Source organism: Gossypium raimondii, chromosome 8 (assembly GCF_025698545.1).
Source record: "Gossypium raimondii isolate GPD5lz chromosome 8, ASM2569854v1, whole genome shotgun sequence".
Lineage (NCBI taxonomy): Eukaryota > Viridiplantae > Streptophyta > Magnoliopsida > Malvales > Malvaceae > Gossypium > Gossypium raimondii.
In genome coordinates, this window is record NC_068572.1 from 3464065 (window position 1) to 3489457 (window position 25393).

General features: G+C 30.2%; 4 protein-coding genes across 4 annotated transcripts; 2 read left to right on the forward strand and 2 right to left on the reverse strand.

The window, feature by feature from the left end:
* Positions 1 to 4550: 4550 nt before the first annotated feature.
* LOC105790332 (protein GRAVITROPIC IN THE LIGHT 1) lies at positions 4551 to 6700 on the forward strand. Its single transcript, XM_012617887.2, has one exon. The coding sequence runs from the start codon at positions 4777 to 4779 to the stop codon at positions 6208 to 6210; it is 1434 nt and encodes a 477-aa protein (XP_012473341.1). The 5' UTR covers positions 4551 to 4776; the 3' UTR covers positions 6211 to 6700.
* Positions 6701 to 14528: 7828 nt separating this feature from the next.
* Positions 14529 to 16503, forward strand: LOC105790333 (UDP-glucuronate 4-epimerase 3). The gene has a single exon (XM_012617888.2). The coding sequence runs from the start codon at positions 14924 to 14926 to the stop codon at positions 16229 to 16231; it is 1308 nt and encodes a 435-aa protein (XP_012473342.1). The 5' UTR covers positions 14529 to 14923; the 3' UTR covers positions 16232 to 16503.
* Positions 16504 to 18454: 1951 nt separating this feature from the next.
* LOC105793072 (probable polygalacturonase At1g80170) lies at positions 18455 to 19875 on the reverse strand. The gene is made up of 6 exons (XM_052634475.1): positions 19807 to 19875; positions 19340 to 19513; positions 18951 to 19158; positions 18782 to 18863; positions 18568 to 18657; positions 18455 to 18482 (listed from the first exon to the last, which is right to left on the reverse strand). Exons 1-6 carry the CDS (start codon positions 19873 to 19875, stop codon positions 18455 to 18457), a joined length of 651 nt encoding a protein of 216 aa, XP_052490435.1.
* A 3101-nt stretch (positions 19876 to 22976) lies between these two features.
* LOC105790334 (40S ribosomal protein S13) lies at positions 22977 to 25306 on the reverse strand. The gene is made up of 5 exons (XM_012617890.2): positions 25142 to 25306; positions 24955 to 25027; positions 23917 to 24055; positions 23647 to 23833; positions 22977 to 23350 (listed from the first exon to the last, which is right to left on the reverse strand). The coding sequence occupies exons 1-5, from the start codon at positions 25162 to 25164 to the stop codon at positions 23317 to 23319; spliced, it is 456 nt and encodes a 151-aa protein (XP_012473344.1). The 5' UTR covers positions 25165 to 25306; the 3' UTR covers positions 22977 to 23316.
* Between the last annotated feature and the right edge of the window lie 87 nt (positions 25307 to 25393).

The following is a 25393-nucleotide window of genomic DNA, read 5'->3' on the forward strand; positions in this document are numbered from 1 at the left end:
TCATTTTAGTCCTTATGCTTTTTTATATTAAAATTTCAGTCTTTACATAAACGACAACAACTATTGAATTTATTTATTGATTTTTTAATAGTACATGAAAATAACAAACTTACACAATATTACATAATTATTGTTCGATCATTCTGAAATTCCAAATTTCAAAAATATAAAACCTAACATTATCAAATTAAAATACAGAGACTAAAATTAATGGTAAAATTATTTTTAAAATACCATACTTTCTTTTCAGATTATGTGTCATAATCTAGTTCATAATGCATCAAATATACTTCTATTATATATTTCTTTTGTTTTCCACTTTTGTCATAATTTTGTATGTTATGAAATTCTTGCTTTTAAGGAATAAAGTATTATTAAGGTGTAATAATCGTTCTGTTGCAATTAATCATTACAAACTTTAAATTTTAATAATTAATTTAACTCTAATTATTTATCCAAAATAAATTAACTTTAACTCTAATTAATATAATGAATCTAAAACGAAACTCCCACATTTTACGTAAAGTGATATTCGAACTTGTGGTCTAAAAATTCTCAAATCTAAAATGTGTTTTTTTAATAGATATAATATTCAAAAATTAATATCTAGAACTTCTTCTTTTATCTTTGTATCATAATTAATTATTACGATTAAATCTAAAATCATACCATAATCCTATAAAAATATGATAAAGCACGTTAGTAGTCACCTAATTATGTTTCTTTTTTGTCACCTAATTATGAAAAACTACAAAATGATCATCAAACTATGAAAAGTTAGAAAATAGTCATCCAACTATTTAATTTTATCTTTTTTTGGTCCCTCAAATATCTTAGATTTTTTAGTGTTTTCATTTTTTATATACGTCAGCTGGTGACCAAAAAAGATAAGATTAAATAGTTGGCTTTTCATAGTTGGGTGATCATAAAAGAAAAAAAGATAGTTTGACTTGAGCTTGAGCTTGAGCTTGAGCTTGATCTAGGAATTTTTTTTGGATAAACTACAGTAGAGGTCATCCATTTATATTTTTTTTCTTTTTTAGTCACTCATGAAAATTTACAGAATGGTCACCCAACTATAATTAATTTTTCTTGTCCCCTAACTATTCAAATTTTCTTTTTTGGTCATCAATTGGCTAACGTAAAAATGGAAACACCCAAAAATCCAAGATAATTGGGTGATAGAAAAAAACAAAATTGAATAGTTGAGTGCTCATTTTGTAATTTTATATAACTGAATGATAAAAAGGAAATTTAGTAATAATTAAGTGACCATTTTGTAAAAAAGATTGGATGAGTATTAATGTAGTTTTGGAGAAGGAGAGTTTCAAAGATGGGATGGATTAGTTCCTTTTTCCCATTCCAATTGCCTCTCTCTTTGACTTCTTCTACCAAATCCTAACCTGCTTCCCATTTTTATATATGTATTTTGTTTCTAGTCAACCTCTTACTTTGGGGAAATCCAACCTAATTGTTAAAAACCCTTGCTTGACTTATACCATCCACCAACTATCTCTTTCACTTTGTTTGCATTCTTACAAAATTTGTTCAATTTTTCTTTTAAAATATCAACTAATGACATGTGACAGTTTTTTAATGTTGGGTTCGTTAATATATCAAATAATTATATATTTTTTGTAATTTTATATATCGAGATTTACTTTTCTTTATTTACTTCCTTTCATATAAGTATAATATTATGATTTTCAATTTTATTTTTTGATATAATACCTAAGATAATCCATAACCTCTCCTTAACCCCTTAAATAAGAGGATAATACGTTTTAACTGAACTAAGACTTAATTGATTGAGATACCACAAATAAAAATGACTACGAATCAATTAAATTACACTTGTTTGAGTAAATTAAAATTTGCTATTTTAATCCTTTTAGAAAATAATAATAATTTTATTTAAATCATTTTACCATCTTGATTAATTGAAAGCTCCACTCCCAAAAATTAATAATTCAATTTTAATATTTTTAACTTAAATTTTTTAATTTTCACCATCAAAATTTTATAATTTCATTTTAATCCTTTCAAAACAAAATTCTTGACTTTACTCTTGTATCCAACTAAACTCATAGTGAAGCTTGAGAAGTGTAATGAGGTGAAGCCCACTAAGTAGTGTCGGTTAAAAGCATCGGAAAAGGACTTTAAAAGCAAAGCATATAAACATGCAATGCAGAGGCTTTTATTAGGAAGCTTGAAAGACATGTAAAGCTACTTTGAAGCCATCATTATACCATTCACCCATTCTTCCTATATATTCCCATTTCCTCACTTTTTGCATTATAAAAATAAATAAATAAATAAATTATGATATAAGAATTTAATTTTATGTGCGTTCAAGTGGTTAATCGATCGGTTAATTAAATCGAATCAAGATTAATTGAATTAATCAATTTTTTAATCTTTTAATCGTTAACGAATCAAAATTTATATGTTTTATTTTTTATTAAAATAAGTATAAAACATATAAAAATAAATTGATAATGTTGACTTGACCAAATTAACCGAATTAAAACTACATATATTTGTATTATTAATTATTAAGTTCGATTAATTACTCAATTTCTAACTGAATTAATCGATAATTGAACTTTCAAAAATTATTAACGACCTCTAATCGAATTAGATCAATTCAATCAATTAATTTAATTTTAACCGAAATTTAAAACCCTATTTAATTTGCAACTTTGCTAAGAAAATCATACATATAAGTTTTAATGAAATAATACTACTTTATCACTATAATGCATAAATTTATATTAATAAAAATATGTTTTATTAATATTAATGCATTTGATTTAAATCTTGTTATTAAGTACTAATCTGTAATTTATTTATGAAAGCACTTGATAACCATATAAATTAATGAGGGTGGTTAGTTGTATTAAACATTTAACGTGTACGGTTTAAGCATTGACTTCTTGGGGCGTAATATTTATATTGAAATTTATCGTTTATTTTAAATTTGATCTCATGCTAACGTAACGACTAGGGTTGGCATTTTTTGGAGGGTAATGCCGTAATGCAGCAGCTACCTCTCCGTTCAGATTTACGCTCAAATTGCAGTCTGTTTTTTTTTTTTTTTTTACAAGATTAATATTTAGCATTTTAATTAATATTATTATTTTTAAATGTGCAATTAAAATATTAAACATTTATATTCACGCTCTCACAACTGGGGTCTATTCACTCAACACGCATTACATTCAAATAAAGTTGTCCAAATAATAGACTATTTTGCTCCTAATGGTTCAAACTCGTGAATTTTATAGGTGAATTCACCTTTAACCACTAAACCAAATAAGAGAGTTCAATATTGTTTAAGATGAGATAAATATGTTATATATCCCTTAATTCTTAATAAATTTGAAATTTAATTTATGTATTTTTATGAATTTAATTTTTTATTGTTTAAATTTTAAATTTTAAGTTTAATTATTAATATTTTAAATTTTTATTAATTTTGTTTGTATGACATTTTAAAGTTGAAAAAATTTTACTTAGTAATTATATAATTAAAAATGACTTTGTAATAAACTTGATTTTAATAAAAGAAATTTATGGTATTAATAATTGAACTTACATTTTAAATCTGAACAGTAAATGAATTAAAATTTTAAAATATGAAAACTAAAATTTAAATGTATAAAACATATTTTAACCTCTAAAATTTGATAATTAATACTAAATTATTATACACCCACAATATATCAAAAGGCAAAAAAGAGAAATATATTTGAGAAGGTAAAGACGAGGAAAAAGTCGGACAAATCAAGAAACCAGATCGTTCTGTCACATAAAAGGATTATATTCTGCTGTCATTGTAGCCTTGCCACATATTACCGTTACCCAAAAGTCCGCAAAATTAGGGGCTAACACAACATTAAGAACAAAAAAAATAAAAAATAATACATAATAAAGAAAAACTAACAAAAATTTAATTTTTTTATTTCCACTAATTAATTTATTTCCATATGATTTAATTTTTTTAAAAGAGAATTTTCTTGTTTTATTTTAAAATTTAATTAGTTTTAAACATTTCATTTTAGAATGGATATCAAAATCGAAAATCAATAAGTACAAGGAAATATGCATGTTGAAATCTTAGAGGGTGAAACTTCAAATTTCATGAGTTAATATCTTATTAATTGAATTGGATTTTCGAATTTTGTTAATATTGTTTGAATAGAATTAACCGGTCAAATTGATTGGATTGAGATATTAATTTGGACTCAGTGACATATCTAGGGGAGTTGGCAAGGGTCCGACCCCCTAAATAAAATTATACTTTGACACCTCTAAAAATAATAAAAAACTAATTTAACCCTTTAAAAAATATAAAGATATTAACTATTAAAATTACAATTTAATTTCGGCCTCTAACAATATTTTTCAGACTCATTGACCTGGATAAAGAAAATTTCAGTTAAAACTGATTTTTTTACTTTTAGATTTTAAAAATATTTTAAAAATTTATTTAATTAAATTCAACAAAACAGTTTGGATTGAAGCGATAAAACTTGTGACTTGATGAAGTGAAGTAGCGGTAGGATTGTGAAAGTATAGAGCTTGGAGTTAATACATACCTTACTTTGAAGGCATCCAAAGAACAAAAATCCAAAAGCAAAGAAGCACTTGCCCCCTTTCCATCAACAAAACCAGAGGCAGAGATAGCCAAAGCAAAGGGAAAAAACTAAGTTAAAAAAAGAGACCTTTTCCTTTATTTTCTTCATTTTTTTCATTGCCATTTGTATTACAGAAATGAATGGCTATGAAGCTCCAATAACACCCATTAAACCCCCTCAAATCTCTGAAATGTTTCAAAAATTCGCTTTGGCTTTCAAGACCAAAACTTTCGAGTTCTTCGCCGATGAAGACAATCACAACAACGGCAGCCACCTTTCAGACTCCGATGGATTCTCCCTCCTCGACTCCGCTGAAGACTTCATCACCGACCAAAAAGTCGTCGTCATCAAGCCTGACCCACCGCCCAATTCTTCTTCTTCCTCGATGAACAACGTTTCCCACCGTGGAACCATCGACACCCAGATCGCTGAATGCTTGGTTTCTTCCGTTTTTGCTGCTGTTTCTTCCTTTGAAGCTTCCTATCTTCAGTTACAAACCTCGCAAGTGCCCTTCGTGGAGGAAAGCGTGAAAGCAGCTGATAGAGCTTTGGTTTCTCATCTCCAAAGATTGTCCGATTTGAAGCGTTTTTACATGGAATTGCGGAGGAATCCGAGTTCCCAAGTCGCGTCATCTCTCGGGTCTTGCTTGGAAGCTCAAGTGCAAGAAAATCAAAGCAAGTTGAGGGGTTTGGAAACGGTTTCGAACCGCTTGCAAGAAGAAATTGATGAAAAAGACAATGAAGTCTCGGTTTTGAGGAAGAAATTAGCTGAGATTCATTGGGGTAACACCAAGTTGTCCAAGAAATTATCTGGTAACCTCAATTCAGCTTGTGATGTTCTTTTAACTGTTAGGGTATTTCATTCCGTTTTGCATGATGCTTGCAGAGCAACTCATAAGTTCAGTAAGATTTTGATTGGTTTGATGATAAAAGCTGGGTGGGATCTTGATTTGGTTGCCAATTCGATTTATCCTGATATTGATTATGCTAAGAAAGGGCACACTAGATTTGCTTTTCTATCTTATGTTTGTTTGGGGATGTTTCGTGGTTTCGATTCTGAAGGTTTCAGTTTGATCGAAAACGAAGCTTTATGTAATGGGAATAAGGGTACTTGTTCACTGAAGCAACTACTCGAACACATATCGAGCAACCCCATGGAGTTACTAAGTAAGAACCAAAGCTGTGAATTCTCACGATTTTGTGAGAAGAAGTATCAAGACCTAATTCATCCCACCATGGAGTCATCGATTTTCAGCAATTTGGACCGAAATGAAGCCGTGTTGAATTCATGGCGCTCGTTGAGCGTATTCTATGAGTCATTTGTTTGCATGGCTAGTTCCATATGGACACTTCACAAGCTGGCCTTTTCATTTGAACCCGTGGTGGAGATATATCAAGTTGAAAGAGGACTCGATTTTTCAATGGTATACATGGAAGATGTCACCAAGAGATATAACTTCCCCGGCAAAACCAAGGTGAAAGTGGGGTTCACAGTGGTTCCAGGGTTCAAAATTGGAAGGACTGTGATTCAGTCACAGGTCTATCTAGGTGGGTCAAAATGTGAAGACTAGTTGCTCAAATATTGCACCATGTAGAGAACTAAGTTAATAATCAATCTTTGGAGCAAAGGTTTTCGGTTCGAATCTTTGGGTGCAACCCTTGAAGGTCCAGGATTGTAGATAAACTGTTTTGTCATTATGACCCCAGATCGAAGTTCCCGTTTTAGTGGCTGTCTTGATCCTCAAGAAAGTCTCTACTGTGTAAACACTTACAGTATACTAACTCTGCTGCTGGACTTTGCACCGAGCTCAAGGGAGTGACTGCGATACAACAGCTTCTTTAGCTATCTTCTGATACTTAAACTCATCTCCAGGTTGTGAATTTCCTTCTTTTTTACGATTCGCGTGTGAGTCCATGTAGAAATGACTGTATGTTGACACTAGAAAATATACTACACCAAATTTGTATCTACATAATTGTTGCTTATACTGCTAGGAACTTTGTATTATTCCACTTCAAGTTGTGTCTTTGATTAAAGCAAACTTGCATTTGCTACTTAAATGCGGTCAAGTTCTTTAATGGCTTTACGTTAGATCATATCTATTGGTTGGTTATAGAGATACTTCCATAGCTTTTTCTTGAATTAATTTGAACCTGGTGCCTAGTGATCCATGCATTTTATTTGCTTTTCTTTCAATGCATTTTGCTTGGACCGTGTACTTGAATCGCTAGTTATGTAAAAGAGATGTGCTTGAACTTCAATTCCGCGATAATTGATGTTTGTTATGTAGTTCTAGTTTATTAGCTTCCTAAGATATGGAACATGCATAGTATAAATACAAGCATGATATCTACTCTACATTTTCTGGTATTTTATTGCATTTTCTTGTAATAATCGGTGTGGAACCGTGGGTTTCATATTGTGCATGTAATTCAGTTGCAATTCGCGACTACACGAATGAACTCTTCATTGTTCTCACCTCGGTTAGCAGGTCATTTTTGGATCTTTTTTGTCTTCATCTCATTGTTGGATTCCTTTGGGCCTCTTGACCCATATTGCTCTGACTCGTTTTGTTTTAACGTATCTTTGGACACGAGTATAAGAATATGGTATTCATGTGAGAGACATCCGTGTTTAACGTATCTTTAGACATGTCCTGTCATGACGATGGGGATGATGATATTCCTGAGTGTCGGATACTTGTACGAGGTGTGAATGTTTCTCTTTTTTTTTCTCTAATGTTTGAACATCATGTAAAAAAAGAACACATCTTTCACGTGTCCTAGTTTATAAGCAGGGGCGAAGGGAGGGAGGGACGAGGCTTGACATCTTAAATGGAAAATTATTGCTTTAGATCTTTTAAAATTCATAAAATCTTAATTTGGTCCTCTTTTTGAAAAGCATAATAATTATTCGCACGATACTCCTTTTCTTTTTCAATATTCTTTAAATACACTCCGTCCCACAACCCTTTGAAGTTAAGCCAAGTCACTCACCACTCAGCTACTTAAACTATTTCTATATTATATGCAAACCAAACTATAAAAGCCATTCAAATTCAGTCATTTGGAGGCAAGAAAAACAAAATAAGGTGTCGCCAAAAGGATTTGAGCTTCGCAATCCAAAATTTTAAGGACCGATTGTCGCCGCGGAGAAGAAGGGAAAGCCAAAATAGTCAGGCAAAAAGTTGTCCAAATATTTTTAATACTCGAACTCGCGTCCTCCTGCATTGATAACAATGCCAATCGAATTAAAACTTAATTGGTAAAAATGGTTTTTATTTAATGTTTGACATTGAGATTATTATTTTCAATTACGTGATTAACTTGTTTTAGTTCTATGTTGTCAAGGATGTTGATTTTAGAGTGAATCTTGGTTCTTATTATCGATCTTTGATTTATCGTTGTACAAGCACGAGTAAAGTTTAAATTTGGTAAGAAGCCTTTACATCTCAACCTTTTTTTTAATTGTAGTATGCTTACTTGTAATTTTTATTTGACATAAATTTCATATTCTAATGGTATTTGATTTTCTACCTCTCTAGGTTATTATTTTTGTGTAAAAGAGATAATTGGTATTTGTGTGGTGTATGTATATATTGATAACTTATTTGTGTAGGATATTCTCTTTCTTATACCTAGAGTTTTTCATGAGATACTTAATTTCTTTGATATTTGAATTATGACCAGCTTTGGTATATATTGGTATATATTGAAATTATTAAGTGATTATTCGTGTGCTTTATTAATTAATAAAATCTTCTTTGGTTGATTTTATTGGTTTTTTTATTTTAAAGAATTTATTGGGACGTTTAAAAGTTTGTTCTACTAGGATTATATTGTTGCATTCTCGGCGAATGCAAACATAAAAAACGAATCAAAGATATATAATCATGGGCCAATAGAAGTGGAAACATAGTAATAAATAAGAGAACAATAAAAGTTCTCAATATAACCCTTCAAAGGGTAGATATAACTTATATTATGAATGGGATATAAAATATCATTAGTCACATATCATCATATGCTCAAATATTTTGTTTTTGTTAATATTCTTTGAGGGAGGGAAATTATTAAGTTTTAAAAGATATTCACTATGGTTGATTTCATATTAAGATTGTGAATGAGGAAAAATTATATTTGATATGAACCACTCTTACTATGAATATCTACCAGTTTTGATTTTGAAAAGGATAGAAACATTCAATTATTGAATGCATGAAACTTATGCTTAAAGACTTGATTGACTCTTAAATTAGTTGTGATTATCTCTATTGTATTCCTTTGTCATCAACCCCATGAAGGGTTGAAATTTGAATATTTGACTGTGAAGATCTACTTGAATTGTGGAATAATTTAAGAGAAAGATATGACCATCGGAATATGCCAATTTTATCAAAAGCTCGTTATAATAGGATGTACCTGAAGTTGCAATATTTTAAAACTGTGAATGAGTATAACTCTGAGATATTTATGATAAATTCTCAATTAAAATTATATAAGAAAATATTATTGATGAGAACTTGTTAGAGAAAATTTATTAAACTTTTCATGCTTCAAATGTGCTCCTGCAGTAGCAATATCGTGAAAAAGGTTTTAAGAAATTTTGAATTAATATCATGTTTTACTTGTGGTTGAATAAAATAATGAGTTATTAAATGAAATGCCATAAAGCTCGTCATATTTAATTTGCTCCATTCCCTGAAATGAATGTAGCAATACATAAAGACATAATCTTTAACATGGATGTAGTAAGTGGCTACATAATAATCGTAAAATGGATGGTCATAATAATTATTCTAGCCACCAGAAGTGAAAAATGAAGATAAATAAGAGACGAACAAGAAAACCCCAAGAAAACCCTTTAAGGAGTAAAGATAACTTATGTTATCGATGTTGTATGAAAGGCCATTGGTTGGGTACCTATCATACGCCTAAACATTAAATATGAATTACATCCTTTTTGTGGATTGTGATACTAATTGTTGAAATTAATACATACCCAAAGAATGATAGATAGATTGATTCCAAATATAAAAGTTCTCATAAAAGAAAATAATAAATCAAGATGATCATATAGTAGAGGCAGGTGCTCCTGAAAAGACTCAAGATGTAACTAATTATTAAAACTCTGGAATAGATTCAGGTACTTAAATATGGAAATGATGAAAATAAAGAGATCTTAATAAGTTACGTCAATACAAGGAAATATGGAACCCTGTGGTGAAAAAATTTGGTTTAGAAAACAATTTTTTTCACAATGAAAAAAATAAAATTATGAAAACCGAGCCGATTTATGATATTTATAGTAATAAACTTTTTCCTGAAAAATATTTGTACTTAGTGCGAGATGGATTCTAGACATTCCTAGCTTTCAACCAAATGGCACTTAGGGTACCAGATCCAACACCCTAAAATAGAAAAGTTTTCGACAACAATTTTGCATGAAATAATAATATTGAGATAATGAAAGAAAACAATGATACTGAATAAATTTGTCAAGAAAAATAGACATGGAATAGATTGGCCAAAATAGAAAGACACAATTCAAGTATAATTAAATTCGCGAAGTTTGCAGATCAGTAGTCCAAACATCTAATGGTATAAAGCTAAAGGAGTACAAATGAGTAAGTTTTGCGAAAACAAAATAAGAAAAATGAAATTTTTTACTAAGTCCTAGTATTGATTATGAAAAATACAATATTTTTTTGTAGTTGATACAATAACCTTTAGATATATTATTTGGTCTGACAGTTTATGAAATATTTGGCATGTGCCTTACGATTATTGTTATAATCTTCATTAGAGGTGATCATGGGTTGGGCTACCCGGCCCGGTCCGACAGCCCGCTTGAAAAATGGGAGGGTTCGGGTAAAAATATAGGCCTGAAATATGGGTTTGGGCAAAAAAACGAGGCCCATTTAGAAAACGAGTCGGGCCTTGGGTAAAACTTTTTTGGCCCGGGCCCGGCCCTACCCGAATTATATTTAAATATATATTATTTTTAATCAAATATACTTTTTAAAATTTAATATGCTATTTTCTTTTTAAAATATGCTATTTTGGTGTTGTAAAATTTAATATGGGTCGGGCCGAGCTCGGGATTAGTAATTCTTTTTCGGGCCAGGCCTGTGCCTAGAAAACGGGCCTAAAATCTTGTTTGGGCTCATCCCGGACCCAGCTCGGCCCGGCCCATGATTACCTCTAATCTTTATATGAATAGCTATATAATGGAAGTTTATATTGAAATATTTGAAGAATTTAGAATGCTAAAAGCATATAGAAATTCTCAAGAAATTATTCGATACATTTGAGTAAAATTAATAGGAATTAAAATGATTTGAACATATTTGGTAAATTTAACTTAGTGAATAGTAGAGGTGCTCATGGGCCGAGCCGGCCCAGGTGTGGGCCGGGCCCATAAAAAAATTTCGGCCCGGGTCCTAGGCCCGGGCCCGGCCTGAAATATGGGCCTAAGATTTTGCCCAGGCCTGGCCCGGGAAAAAATCATAAGCCCGGACCCGACCCGGCCCGGCCCATTTTTATTTTAAAAATTTTAAAAATATTTTAAAAATATTTTAAAATTAAAAAAATTAAAAAAAAGTATTTTAAAATTAAAAAAAATTAAAAAAAGTATTTTAAAATTAAAAAATTTTTAAAAAGTATTTTAAAAATATTTTAAAATTAAAAAAAATAAAAAAAAGTATGTAAAAAATATTTTAAAATTTTAAAAATATATATATATTTATTATATCGGTCGGGTCGGGGTCAGGTGGCCTGGGCCAAAAAGTGGTGCCGAGGTCTGCCCGCTTTTCTAAACGGCCTCATTTTTTGCCCAAACCCATATTTCGGCCTATATTTTACCCAAACCCTCCCATATTTGGGCGGGCCGTCAGTGAGGCTGAGCCGAGCCCGCCTACCTATGAGCACCTCTAGTGAATAGTAGTTGAAGAATGATTAAAAAATAATCCAAAATACCTATTTGTATTTTATAGAAGGAGCATGATCAATGTTTATTATGATTATTGTTGAAATAATTGAAGAGATCAAATTATATTTTCCCAAAATTGTTCCTCACCCATGACTTTAAAATGAATGGTGATTAAATGATTAACAAATGCGTTCAAGTGATTATTTGAGAAGTCGATATTCAAGATTGAATATGTAGAATTTTAGATATTATGTGATGTTTTTATGAGGAGAGTAAATACATGTTATACTATTTTCCTCTTAACCAATATTTTGTCTCACTGGGTTTTCCGATAATGTTTTTAATGAGACAACATGTTATGTGTATTGTAAATATTTGTACTTTTCACTAAAATTTTTTTCTCATGTGGTTTTTATCTTAGTAAGGTTTTAACGAAACACATTATCTACTAATGATCAAGATAAATTTAATGTACTTTAGAAATCTAATATTCATGAGAAGTTAAATTTTATTTCATTTATATTTCTTGTGCCTATAAATATAGACTTTGGAAAAGTACTTTACACATCTTTATTGATAAATAAAATACGAACTCCTCTTTTACTCTTATATTTCTTATTACTTTTCTTGCTTCTTTATTTATTTCAAAAATATTAATATTTGGTTAATAAGAATTATTATTGTAAACCCATTATTATTTTTATAATAATATTTATATATCTTAAATAATAATTTAGACCATGTTAACATATTTTTATCATGTCAAGTCAGAAAAGTAAAACCAGTTCAACAAAATATTAAGGCTTAATTTTCTTTTTCCTAATTTAGTACTTCAATTTGGTATTTTTCTCAATTTAATATCTAATTTCTTTTTCAATTTGATATTTAAATTTGTTAAATGTTATACAAATTACCTCAAAATACTAATAACATTAGTTTATTTTATAAGGGTCAAATATATCTAATGTATGAACAAACATGTTGCATGTGACATGAAATTTAATGATAGGAATGATAATATTTATTTGAAGTTTCCTTTGTTTCGTAGACAACATGCTCAAAATTTACTTAACAAAGGCATATTGAAGAATAAAACAAAAATTTTAAAAATTCAAAATAAAATATTTATGTTATATTAAAAATTAAAATAAATTAGACTAAAAGTAAAGGAGCATTTGAAATTTAGAAAGAAATTTCATGTCATTTATCATTGGTCATACACTGATTATTTTTCTACCTCATAAAAGAATAACATTGTTTGTATTTTGGGGTACATTTATATACATTTGACAAGTTTAGGCACCAAATTGAACAAAAAAAAAGGTGATAAATTAGGTAAAATCAGCAAATGTAGGTACTAAATTGGACAAAAAAAAAGTTCAGATACCAAATATTATATTAAGTCAAATATTAAATATAAATGTTACTTTCTATCTTTTACCTAGAGGAGAGCATGCGATTTTTTCAATCATTTTTTATTAAATTGATTTAACCGATCATAATCTACAAAAATTGACCCAGGCGAATTAAAGCTCAAAAATCGATATAATCGAATCAACTTTAAGGGTGGGTTTGGATGAGCGATTGGGTGCGGTGCGGTGCGTTTAGTTTACTTTTTTGTCTCACATTACAGTATTGCTACAATATCTAATCTCACCACCACCGTTGTTTTTACATTAACCGCAGGTAAACACATCGCCCATCCAAACTCACCCTAAGTTGGTTGGTTGGTTTGGTCAAATAACCAACTTTAGACATTGGACTTAAATAACTTATATTTATTTTATAAATTTTAAATATATTTTAAATAATTTAAAAAAATATTAAATTAAATTAATTTTTTTGGTCGAGTCAATTTAAAAACTAAAAAATCGATAACTAACGGAAATAATTAAAAAAAAAGCACTCATAGCAAAAAAAAAAAAAAATCCAATTGGAATGATTTCATAAGTTTTTGGGTTTTAATCGAAAAGTGCCCTCCTATTCTCACCTAAATTTTGTAAAAGGAAAGGAAAAATAAATATTACTAAAAACCAAATTATGATTCAAAATTTGAAGATTCGGAGGTATACAAATATATTAAGTTCGAAAAGTACATTTAAACAAAAATTTAGGATTGTCTAAAAAGATAGATAGATTCAAAGCCTCAATTATATTCCCTTCCAAAAAGCATTAATTTAGCTAATTAGTAAAAAAAATTTTGTTAATCAAATTATTATTACTTTTCATAAGAAAAACATAAAAATACAATATATATATATATATATATTTTAAAGGAAAACAAAATGGAAGGCAAGAGGATTTTTTTTCATTTATTTTAGGGTAAACTATAAAAATAGTCATTTTTATTTGCCTCAAATTATATTTTAGTCACTTATGTTTGAAATGTTACGTTATCGTTTTGTTATGAAGGGATAACTCTACCGTTAAACTCTATTATCTCCCTAATGACAATCCTACGTGGCAGTCCAAATGGGTTTTAAATGCCAACTTGGATGCTCAGTTGTTAGGATGAAAATATATTTTTAATTAAATAAATTTAATTTAGACTGCCATGTAGAACATCCAAATTAACATTTAAAACCCATTTGGACTGCCACGTAAGACTGTCGTTAGGGAGGTAATGAAGTTTAACGATAGAGTGACTACTTCGTAACAAAACGATAATGTAAGTGATTAAAATATAATCGGAGACAAACAAAAGTGACTATTTTTTATATTTACCCTTTATTTTAAGGGAAAAAACCCTCTTACAGTAAATATGAATATCTTAATCATTCCAGACCATCAACAACTAATCCCCAAGCTGAATAACAGCCCAAATTTAAGGGTTTACCATTCAAAAATATCATTAATCCTTAAATAAATAGTAAAATCCCTAATTTTCCCCCAACCAAACAAATTGGCCCCAAAACAAAAATACAACAATCAAATTATAGAAAAAAGAAGAAGAAGAAAAAACTAATTTGGTTTCACCATTTTTCTTACTGTTTTCTCTCTTTTTCTTTGTTTCTTTCCTTCGTTTTCTCAGTTGAGAAAACGAAAAAAACAAAAAAAAGAAAATTTTAAAACATCGTATGGAGTTTATTTACCAAATCAAAACAACCCCATTTCTTTAAAACCAGTTGAATTTTCACTTTATTGGTATCCCATGAATAATCCAAGCAATATCAAATCTTGAAAATCGCCATTGAAGCTCAAGAAATTTTAAAAAAATTCCTTTTTTTGATCGGAATATGGAAAAGAAGTAGCAAGAAAAAGAGTATACCTTTCCGCCGCCGTCACGCCGCCGTTAATCTTTGCTACCCATTTTCTTTAAAAACCCTAAATTCAAGCTCGTGAGAAAAGAAATTATGTCTCATCTCGACGACATTCCATCAACACCGGGGAAATTCAAGATGGAAAAATCACCTTTCATTCACAGTAGAATGAGGTGGCACTGGCAATCTTCACTTGCGAAGCTCACTTTTTGGTCAATTGTTTTCTTCTGTTTGATTTTGATCTTCTTTTTTCGATCCCCATCTTCAAATCCCCTCCTTCAAGATCCATATCGCCGTTCTCTCCGTACTTACAATTGGGGCGGACCCGCATGGGAAAAACGGGTCCGTTCTTCCGCCCGAGTCCGTTCCCGTAACGGTTTCTCCGTTTTAGTCACCGGAGCGGCCGGTTTCGTTGGAACCCACGTTTCATCCGCTTTGAAAAAACGCGGCGACGGCGTCCTAGGGCTCGACAATTTCAACGATTATTACGACCCGTCATTGAAAAGAGCTCGCCAAGAACTCCTTGAACGCAGTGGGGTTTTCATTGTAGAAGGCGACATCAACGATTCAGCCCTTTTAATGAAGCTTTTTGAGGTCGTCGCCTTCACCCATGTTATGCATTTAGCTGCTCAAGCTGGTGTAAGGTATGCGATGGAGAACCCTGGTTCTTATGTGCATAGTAACATAGCCGGTTTTGTTAATTTACTTGAAGTATGCAAATCTGCTAATCCACAACCTGCAATTGTATGGGCTTCATCAAGTTCAGTCTATGGTCTCAATAATAAAGTCCCATTTTCAGAAAAAGATAGAACTGATCAACCTGCTAGTTTATATGCTGCTACTAAGAAAGCTGGTGAAGAGATTGCACATACTTATAATCATATATATGGATTGTCATTAACCGGTTTGAGGTTTTTCACGGTTTACGGACCGTGGGGAAGGCCGGATATGGCGTATTTCTTCTTCACTAGGGATATTTTGAAAAGGAAACCGATACCGATATTCGAGGCTGCTAACCACGGTACGGTAGCTCGGGATTTTACCTACATTGATGACATTGTGAAAGGTTGTTTAGCTGCTTTGGATACTGCTGAGAAGAGTACCGGTACCGGTGGGAAGAAGAAAGGTCCGGCTCAATTGAGAGTGTATAATTTAGGGAATACTTCGCCCGTGCCGGTTTCCACTCTCGTGAGCATCTTGGAGAGACTTTTGAAGGTTAAGGTGAAGAGGAACATTATGAAGTTACCACGGAACGGGGACGTTCAATTTACGCATGCCAATGTTAGTTTGGCTCAAAGGGAGCTCGGATATAAGCCTACAACCGATTTGCAGACCGGATTGAAGAAATTCGTGAAGTGGTATACCAGTTTCTATTCCGGTGGGAAGAAAGCTGCCGGATAATCCAATCGGCGGCATCACGGTAGGATGATATGATCCTCTCTGAATCATTTTTATAAAATTGCTTTATAACATCTCTGTTTGCTTTGAGATTATGGTTTGTTCCACATTTATCTTATATAAGGTGATATTTTTTGGTCACTGGGAAATTGGCAGATGCTGTATCAAAACAACACTTGAACAATCTCTTTTTTCTTTTCTTTTTTTTATAATTATTATATATATTTTTAATTTTTAATTTTTAACATGGAATGAAATTGTTGTAGTTTTGGCCCTTTTCAGAAATTATATGAATATGCTGATCTCATTGTTGTATGAAATTCCAATAAAATAGCACATTAATTCTATGTTGTTGCTTTTCCTTTGTGGATAATTTGGTTCACATTTTGAAATCACTCTGCACTGATAATAAAAACTATACCCCTACCTAGACTCTTTTTTTCAATTTGGTACTTAAAAGTACATTCAAATTCTCAATTTGGTACCTAAAATATACTTTCTTTATATATTTTCAGTCCCTTTTTTGATAGATGTTAAATATTTCCTTTTATTAAATGAATATACACATTAAAAATATAAAAATAGAAATAAATATATAAAAATCAGAAATATATATAATCTAGAAATAAATTTATAAAAATAAAATTACAAAAAATATTATAATTGAAAAGAAATTAGTTGAAATTAATAATATTATTACAAAAATGTAAAAGTTGGTAAAATTATAAAAGAAATTTTAAATAAAGGTTTAAAATATTTTTTATAAGATTCGAAATATATAATTATAAAATTCTAAAAAGTATTTAAATTTCAAGTAATTTGCAATAATATTTTATATTTTTATATATTATTTTATTTTAAAATTTAGAATTATATATTTAGAATTTTATAAAAAATTGTTTTTAAACTTTTTAAAAATATATATATTATATATGATTTTTTTACATTTTTAATCAATGTAATATATATAATACTAGAAAATAAAAAAGGACTGTTCTAATTGTGTCATGTGGTTGCTCAACCTTGGTCAACTCTCGCTCAACGACCGGTCAACAATCGGCCAAAGACAAGTTTTTTTAAATTATTTAAATATTTAATATTATAACTTTTTTATTTTTAATATAAATTTAATATATTTATTTTAAATAAACATAATTGTCATGTGACATTTTTTCATTGGCTAAAACATATCATGTGGCACTGTTTCATTGGCCAAAGTTGCCTAACAGAATTTTTTAACGCCCATTACAAATGGACTAAAAACAGAGGAAATTGATACTTTAGGTACCAAGTTAGGACAAAAAAAATTTCTATATGAAATATAGTTTAAAATATACTTCAAAGGCTAAATTGTGAATTAAGCCTAATAATAATAACAATAATAAAGTTTGTTCTATATTGTATTCTAGTTATATAGTTCAAATATGTTTAAAATATGTTTTAATGGCTAATTTAGCAATGTTTTTGAAAAATACTATGGAAAATATTTTTGAGAAGTACTCTTGAAAAGTTAAAATTTAAGTGTTTAGCATTCTTGTCAAAAATTGTTTTTATTATCAAGTAACAAATATACATTTAAATAATGTTCAAATTAATTAATATTATTATATTTTAGTAAGAATATAAAAAATATTATATCTGTCAATTAATATTTTAATATATGAAATATAAATTTAAAATATTTTTAAATAATAAATAATATTTATTTATAAAATTTAATTAGAATATATAAACTATATTAAAATATATCTCTTAGTTATACTTCATAATTTATTTCTTTTTTCTGAATCAAGTGATGGTACAACATTTTCACTTGTGAAAAGTATTTATAAAAAAGTAAAATATTGAAAAGAAAACTAAAATAAAATGAATATTAAAACCTATTTAGTTGTGAAAGACCTTTTTTTAGTGTATGTCTTTCATGCGAATATTTTTGCATGGAACTGACTTACTGCATGAAAGTTCCACCGCAATTTCACCGTTTATTGTCCCTCTTAAATCATTGTACAAGATATTGCTAATTTTCACAGTTGTACTATGTAAAATTAAAAAACAAAATGCAAAAATATCATTACAATATATATATGTTAAATTGAATATTCAATTGAATTCATGAAGAGACTAAAATGAAACTTACATAATTCTTGCAATGTTGATGGGGAGGACAAGTGTATTGATCAATAATAATAGGTCTAATTACTTCACTAAACGATATATGTTCAAATCTTATATATCTTGCATATCCATGTCCTCCCTGCACACATAGCATGATAATTAGTTAAATATGATGTAAAAGAAATAATCATAAAATACATTTAATGAAAATTTTAATTACTTGCCATGTCTTTATTCTAAGACCATTCTCTGTAGTACAAAAGTTAGCTCTCTCAACTGTCTCCCTCCTTCCATTTTCACCAAGACTTCCAATACTAAAAGTGAAAAATAAAAACTAGAGAAGTAAAAAACAAAATTTTTAAATCAAAATATCTAATTCTATAAGAGTGAAAAACAAAATGTGAATTTTTTTCATAAAAATAATAATAATAAAAATACCTAATTCCATGACCTGGACCACAAAGAATCCGATTAATGTTAATATATTTTGACCCATCTCCAATTCCTATACAATCATCACCTTGAAAAGAAAAGAAGAGAAAATGTCAAACCCAATACTTGTCTACATATATTATGTTATGAAAATAAATACTTATTTTTTATATACCAGTCTTAATGGTTGAGGAGGATATGGTGACATTGGTGGAATGTTGGATACGAATGCCATCAGTGTTGGGGCTATCTTCTGGAGCTTTGATGTTGAGATTAGAGGCATGAACGGATGAAGATCTTTCAATTGAAATATGCCATTTTCGACTGTCAACGGAAGTTAAGCCACTAATATGCACATTCTTAGAGTCTAAGATGGCAAAACCCTAAGCAAAACAAACAATAAAAAGGTAAATAAAATTGGAGACTAAATGAAAAATCTCCTATTTTTGGATGAGCAAAGCTGTCATGTCAACATAGAAAAATTGATAAATATAATTAGAAATTATATAAAATTGTGTTGAAGCAAATATTAAGAAGCTGCAAAAATCCAAAATAATAGTATACCACATTATTATGCATGCAACCCATTTGCCACCATTTTTGTCCTTGGCCATGGAGGCTTCCGATTCCTTGAACGATGAGGCCATCAAAATGTTGAAAGGTTATCCAATTGTTACAGTTTGTATCATTGCATTTCCATGAAGATGGATCAGTTGGGGCAATGAGTATACCATCAATCTGAACAACCCAACCCAAAAATTTTGTAAATAATATTATTAATAGAATTAAAGAAAGATGAAAATAATAATTATTATTACCTGAAAAGTAATATTTTTTTGGTCGACATTCACCATTAAAAGTCAAGGGTTGCAACAAAAACTTTTGTCCATAAGGAACACGAAATACCCCTGAAGAGATATGCGAACTACAGACAATATTCCATGCATTCTTGAAGGCCTAAAGTAGTTATATAAATAAACAATCAAAATATCGTAAACTTCTCAACTATAGCATTTAAGCAGAAAATAAACCTCTGTATCATCACTCTCTCCATCTCCAATGCCTCCTGCAAAGTTGACGTCATAAACAAATGGTTCCATGGATTGAACGAATAAAAGAAATAGAAAACAACATTTTTAAACCCATATTACTCATTCTGAATAATAAAATAGTACATAGAAGTATTTATAGGAGAAAAACATAGGCTTGGTTACTATACGAAAGATAAGTTTTTTTTTAAATTTAAACATTAATTTCTTTTAAATCTATTTTTTAAATATTTATTTAAATCCAAATCCAAAATCAAATCTAGTTTTTAAACTAATCTAATTAATTTTATTCTCAATTTTAAAATTTTTAGTTTTGAAAATTAGTTTAGAATTGATAACCACTGTTTTATTTTTAAAATATATTTTATTTATTTAATATTTGTCATACACACTACTTAAATTCTCCATTAATTTTTTTAATTTTACTCAACATTCCTTTAAAAATGATTTAGATTTTTCAGGGATAAAACTAATAAAAATATTTATCTCAAAACACTAAATCTCAATTCCGTACTTCAATTGTTTTTAACAATTTTGTAGTTGAACAAGGTTTTCAAAGTTGGAATGGTGGTTGAATTGGTTAGACCACCCGTTTCCAATCCAACCGGTCCAATTGATTTATCCACTTTAATTGAATAAATCATTAAAAAACTATAAATAAATCAAATTAGCTCAACCTATACGACTAGCCACTTCAATTGATTCCCGGGTTAGCCGGTCCAACCTCATATTTCGAGTGGCTATACCGATATTGAAAACATTGGGATTGAGTCAAATTATTGTAAGTTTTTATATGCTATAGTCAATTTGGCCAGTTTTTGGTGAGTTAAATGATATTCGGCTAAACTACAATTTTATCACTAATGTATAGTTCGACTTACTTTTTTTGGTCACTATACTTCAACAAAGTTATAATATAGTTACTAATGCTTTCGATTTAATTGTTGTTAACAATGTAATAAGTAGATGTGAAACATTATATCATCATTTTAATGAAAACTTCTGATCAAATTACACAATTAGTCCTTATATTTTTATGTTTGAGTAAATTAATTCTTTTTGTCTTTTTAAGTTTCTTTTTTATATATATATTCCATTATTTTGCTTTCTCTTATTTTTTTCTCCTTTTTTTGTAACACCCCTTAATCGGGACGAACCGATATGTTCCGAGCAAGAGATGTCACATTTGGATGCTAGAACTAAGTTAATCCAATCATCAAATTCAAGACTTTACTTTAACATTAATAGACTTTTTGAATTTAGTCAAGTCATTTCTAGGCTTATTTTAAAATTTGGATACAAACGAAGGTCATTCGGGGCTTATTCGGGTCATAATAGGGTAACAGGGTCAATGTCGCGACATTGGGAAATGGGTGTTACAACACTATACTGATGTCGTGACACTAATCTCCTGATGTGGCGACACCGAGAACAAATTACTCGACACTAAAGGTCGAATGCCACTACACAGGAGGTAGATTGTCCAGAACATATCTGAAACATCTAAAACCGAGTTTAAACTATCGACAACCATTCAATAATACATCTAAACAATTTTAGGACTCAAAATATGTCAAATTATCATTCAAAACATCTAAATAATTATTCCTTCGTGATGTGACAAGGATGAGAATGACCACTTCTACAGGTACAATTTATTTTTATTATATTCATATCAGATTTAATATGAACTATTAAATTGAACATATTATATAGTACACAAGAAAAATACAACATAAGTCATTTTTGTTATATAAGTAACCAACAACAATTATATTTGAATATTGAAATTCAAAATACAAATTTCATTATGATTTAAACTCCAACATGCATGTATTGACTTATATGAAGTGGTCGTTAAAGCTCCTGTTAGACATTGTTTGGCACTAATTCAAATTGTGTCACCTTCATCCCACCCACTGCAACAAAATATATATATATATAAATATATATATATATATATATTTTGTTGCATGTGAGGTGTAGGTTAGATATATTTTGATTATTAATGTACTTGTTTATACAATAATTTGATCATGGATATATTATTTGTAATTCTATTTGCGCATTTTATTATTAAATTTGAAGGGAATATAAATGTGCTGATTTTAAAGTCCTCGCGTGCTCTAATAATATACAGGATTACAGTGCTATTATAATATATAGCATTGTTTTTGTATTTATCTTGGAGTAGTCCGATCCTGAATCATGAAGACAAATCTTACCCTACTCAAACAGAAATCCATGAAAATATCAATTTGAGAAAGGGATTTTAAATTAATTGACCTAAAAATCGATACAAACCGAACGTTTAAACCAATTTTTTTTTAATTTTAAATATCTTTTTAATCAATCCACTTAGACCAATCACACTAATAAATTAATGACTTGACCGATTTGGTCACCAATTCAGTTTAAAAAACACTGGCCTTGACCTAAAACCAATATAAAAAATCCAAGAGTTGGACTGAATTGCAACTAAACCTATCCAAGGACCAAGTAATTCATCCACCCAACCCAATGGGCCCAACTCAACTTAGGTCAAGCTTGCACTTCAAGCCAAGGCAAGGCAACCCAACCCAACACAAATTCAATTTAAATAATAAAATTATTTTTAATTAAAATTTAATCATAAAACATATAAAACAACTTAAAATATATATTTTATATTTAATTAATTTTTAATAATAAAACAGGCCTCTTGGACAAGCCTAATATTTTGAAACCATACCTAAACCCAACCCAACCCAATTCTTAGAGGTCTCATTTAGGATGAGTTTGGATGGTACAGTGAGATGCTGTACCTTAGTTTCATGTTACATTGATAAGATGAAAACATATATGATATCATGTCCTCGTGTTTTTCATTTTCTGAAAACAAATAAAAACAACTTAGATTCTTGAAACCACATAGTGCCTAAAAGGTCTCAACCATTGTCGAATTTTATCACAAAGTCAAATTTAATTATCCTAATGCTTGAAAATAATAATGCATAAAATGCATTGATCTCTTCTCTTTTTCTAATTTTTAATTTGAACTCAAACTTGAAGTTGAAGATGAAGATGGGAGGAGTAATCAAAACTCATCTTTCACTAGATAAACAAACTCATGCAACTCGATTTTTACTCTCTAGTTAAAAAGTGAAACTAGATTGACTTCAACCCAAATTTCAAATTTCGAATTTCGAGTCAAGCACAAGCTCAAGCCTTTCACAGCTTGAGTTCAGCAAAGCTTGGTACGCCCCTAGATCTTAAAAGCAAATAAACGACAAGATTAAAAACACCAAAAATAAAACATTTCAACTTGAAGGGAAAAAACTAAACATAATTCTGACACACTAAACATAATATTTTGCCTCCCAAGTATCTCATTTTCAAGCCACAAATGAACTAGTTCTTTAAATTTTAAAAGCATAAATACCAAAAGTTTAGCCCTGCATCCAGGAGAATGTCAACTGCAGCGCTTGGAAGATGGTTCAAACTGTGCCACCTCTAAGCCACAAGAGTGCTGGCAGTGGTAGATTCACTGCATGAAGAAAAATATGTTTAGGTTTGCAAGTTAAACCCCAAATCTTGAGACCAGAGAATACTCAAATAACCAGTGTCGAGGTCAACAAAATTTTCTAAAAGACCATACCTCAGACCATTAGTTAAATTACTATTAACCGTGTATGTGTCCTACACATATTTGTAAATAGGTACCAAGGTACAATCCGCCAAATATGAAATATATTTAGAAAAGGGCATACACAGGTAAGACACGTGCATCCTAACCTAAAACACGTTAAGAACATCGATAGAAGCAGGGATAAAAGTACTCACTATTTCCACACTGGTGGTAGCTTCTTTGTCTTCTTGTAATAACGGGCAAGACGGTGAATTCTGCTTTCAACCAAGATTAACCTAAACTTGGAATCCTTGTCTTTCCTGTTCCGCTCAAGGTGCTTTCTGATGGCTACCGCTTTCTTAATCAGGTGGTACAGATCCTCGGGGATTTCTGGAGCAAGACCTGACAAAACCAAATTGATAAGTCAACTGTTTATCATCACTTATAAGGGAAATGCAACAGCAAAAAATGTCAATGACGTGTACCATGGGCTTTCAATATTCGCAAAATCTTGCTGCCAGTAACACTCTTCACCTGAGCAATGCCATGAGAATCACGGAGAATGACACCAATTTGAGATGGAGTCAAACCCTTCTTTGCAAACTTGTAAATGTTCTCCTCAACCTAAAAGATCAAATCAAGATCAATGAATATTGTCAAAAAAATAGTAAACTTTTCATATGGACAGAATAAACTAAAGTAGGGTACTTTTTTCAACTCCACATCGCATCAATGTAAAACCTATGTTACTCGGATTTGAGAGTAAGTGTCGATATGGGTATGTGATATGCTTACTTTTTTAAAAATTTTCCATATATTTGGAGGATCATACCCTCACATTCATGGCCAAATACGTGTTGAGCAAGAGCACTTCAAGGAAAATAAAGAATCGAATTAACATAATGTAAACCCGGGAAAGAGAGCATTTAGAATGTTAAATGGAAAACTACAAGCAATAGTCTGAGCCTAAGGAAATATCAATTAGTTACTACAAAAACCTCCCATCACTTCAGTGGTAAAATTTATGATCGAAAGTCAAGACAACTTGAGGTTTATTCACAAAATGAACGAGCAGTAACGCCTTAAACTACCAACAAATAAGGTCCAAAGACCATTATCATTCCACATTTGAGAAATATGAAAATCAAAAAATCAAAAAAACAACTAAAAGCCACCTTACTCTAATTCTTCACTTTCCTTGAAGTTCTGCGTCTAATAATACCAATGCCCAACATAGCTTCGGCCATAGATTTTGAATATAGCCATTTCAAACCCACATCCGTATCTAATATCACAGCTAAATCCGAGTAACAAAAGGACTAAATGCACTATCAAACTTAAATATTAACCATCGAGGAATTGCATCACATCTTACGATATTCTCAATCATGACCAATACTTAATCAATGAAATATCCATTAATCAAAAAATAATAAGGTACGTTTCAACCACTAATCTAAACCAAATAGGTTTTAAAAATCGTATATAAAATTAAAGGCACGATAAAAACCAAAGTGACTCACATCTTGAGAAGAGATCTTCAACCAACTAGGAGGAGTTCTCTTGTAAGGCAAAGCGGATGCTGAAATACCCTTACTGCAAAAGAAAAACTCAAATCAGTGACAAAGCAGATAGAAGAGATTCGACCAACGTAATCATAGGTTTGTTTTCAGAGGATAATGAAATCAAGTGTGAGAGGAAAATACAAACCCTCGGCTGTGCATACGACCCATGGTGGCAGAGTTTCGAGCTCGGCTGATTGATTGCTTCTGATAGTGTAATTTGAAATGAGCAAAGAAACCCTAGGATCAAAATTAAGGATGGGGGCTAGGGTTCTTATTCTCCTCTGGTCCTTTGCTAGTGATTTATTGGGCCCTTTTTTCCCCTTTGGTGGTCTAGTTTTCTAGTATTGTTTTTTGTATATATTGGATCAGGCCTTGCTAGTGAATTTGAGAAGGCCGA

What these genes read in the sequence shown, in the direction of transcription:
- LOC105790332 (XM_012617887.2), top strand. Translation starts at nt 4,777, where the DNA reads ATGAATGGCTATGAAGCTCCAATAACACCCATTAAACCCCCTCAAATC.
- LOC105790333 (XM_012617888.2), top strand. Translation starts at nt 14,924, where the DNA reads ATGTCTCATCTCGACGACATTCCATCAACACCGGGGAAATTCAAGATG.
- LOC105793072 (XM_052634475.1), bottom strand. Translation starts at nt 19,875, where the DNA reads ATGGAACCATTTGTTTATGACGTCAACTTTGCAGGAGGCATTGGAGAT. An exon ending in GTTGCATGCATAATAATGTG is followed by an intron (nt 19,159 to 19,339) that starts GTATACTATTAT and finishes TGTTTTGCTTAG; the next exon opens with GGTTTTGCCATCTTAGACTC. An exon ending in GGTCTTAGAATAAAGACATG is followed by an intron (nt 18,483 to 18,567) that starts GCAAGTAATTAA and finishes CTATGTGTGCAG; the next exon opens with GGAGGACATGGATATGCAAG.
- LOC105790334 (XM_012617890.2), bottom strand. Translation starts at nt 25,164, where the DNA reads ATGGGTCGTATGCACAGCCGAGG. An exon ending in TGAAGATCTCTTCTCAAGAT is followed by an intron (nt 24,056 to 24,954) that starts GTGAGTCACTTT and finishes TTGATCTTTTAG; the next exon opens with GTTGAGGAGAACATTTACAA. An exon ending in GCGAATATTGAAAGCCCATG is followed by an intron (nt 23,834 to 23,916) that starts GTACACGTCATT and finishes TGGTTTTGTCAG; the next exon opens with GTCTTGCTCCAGAAATCCCC.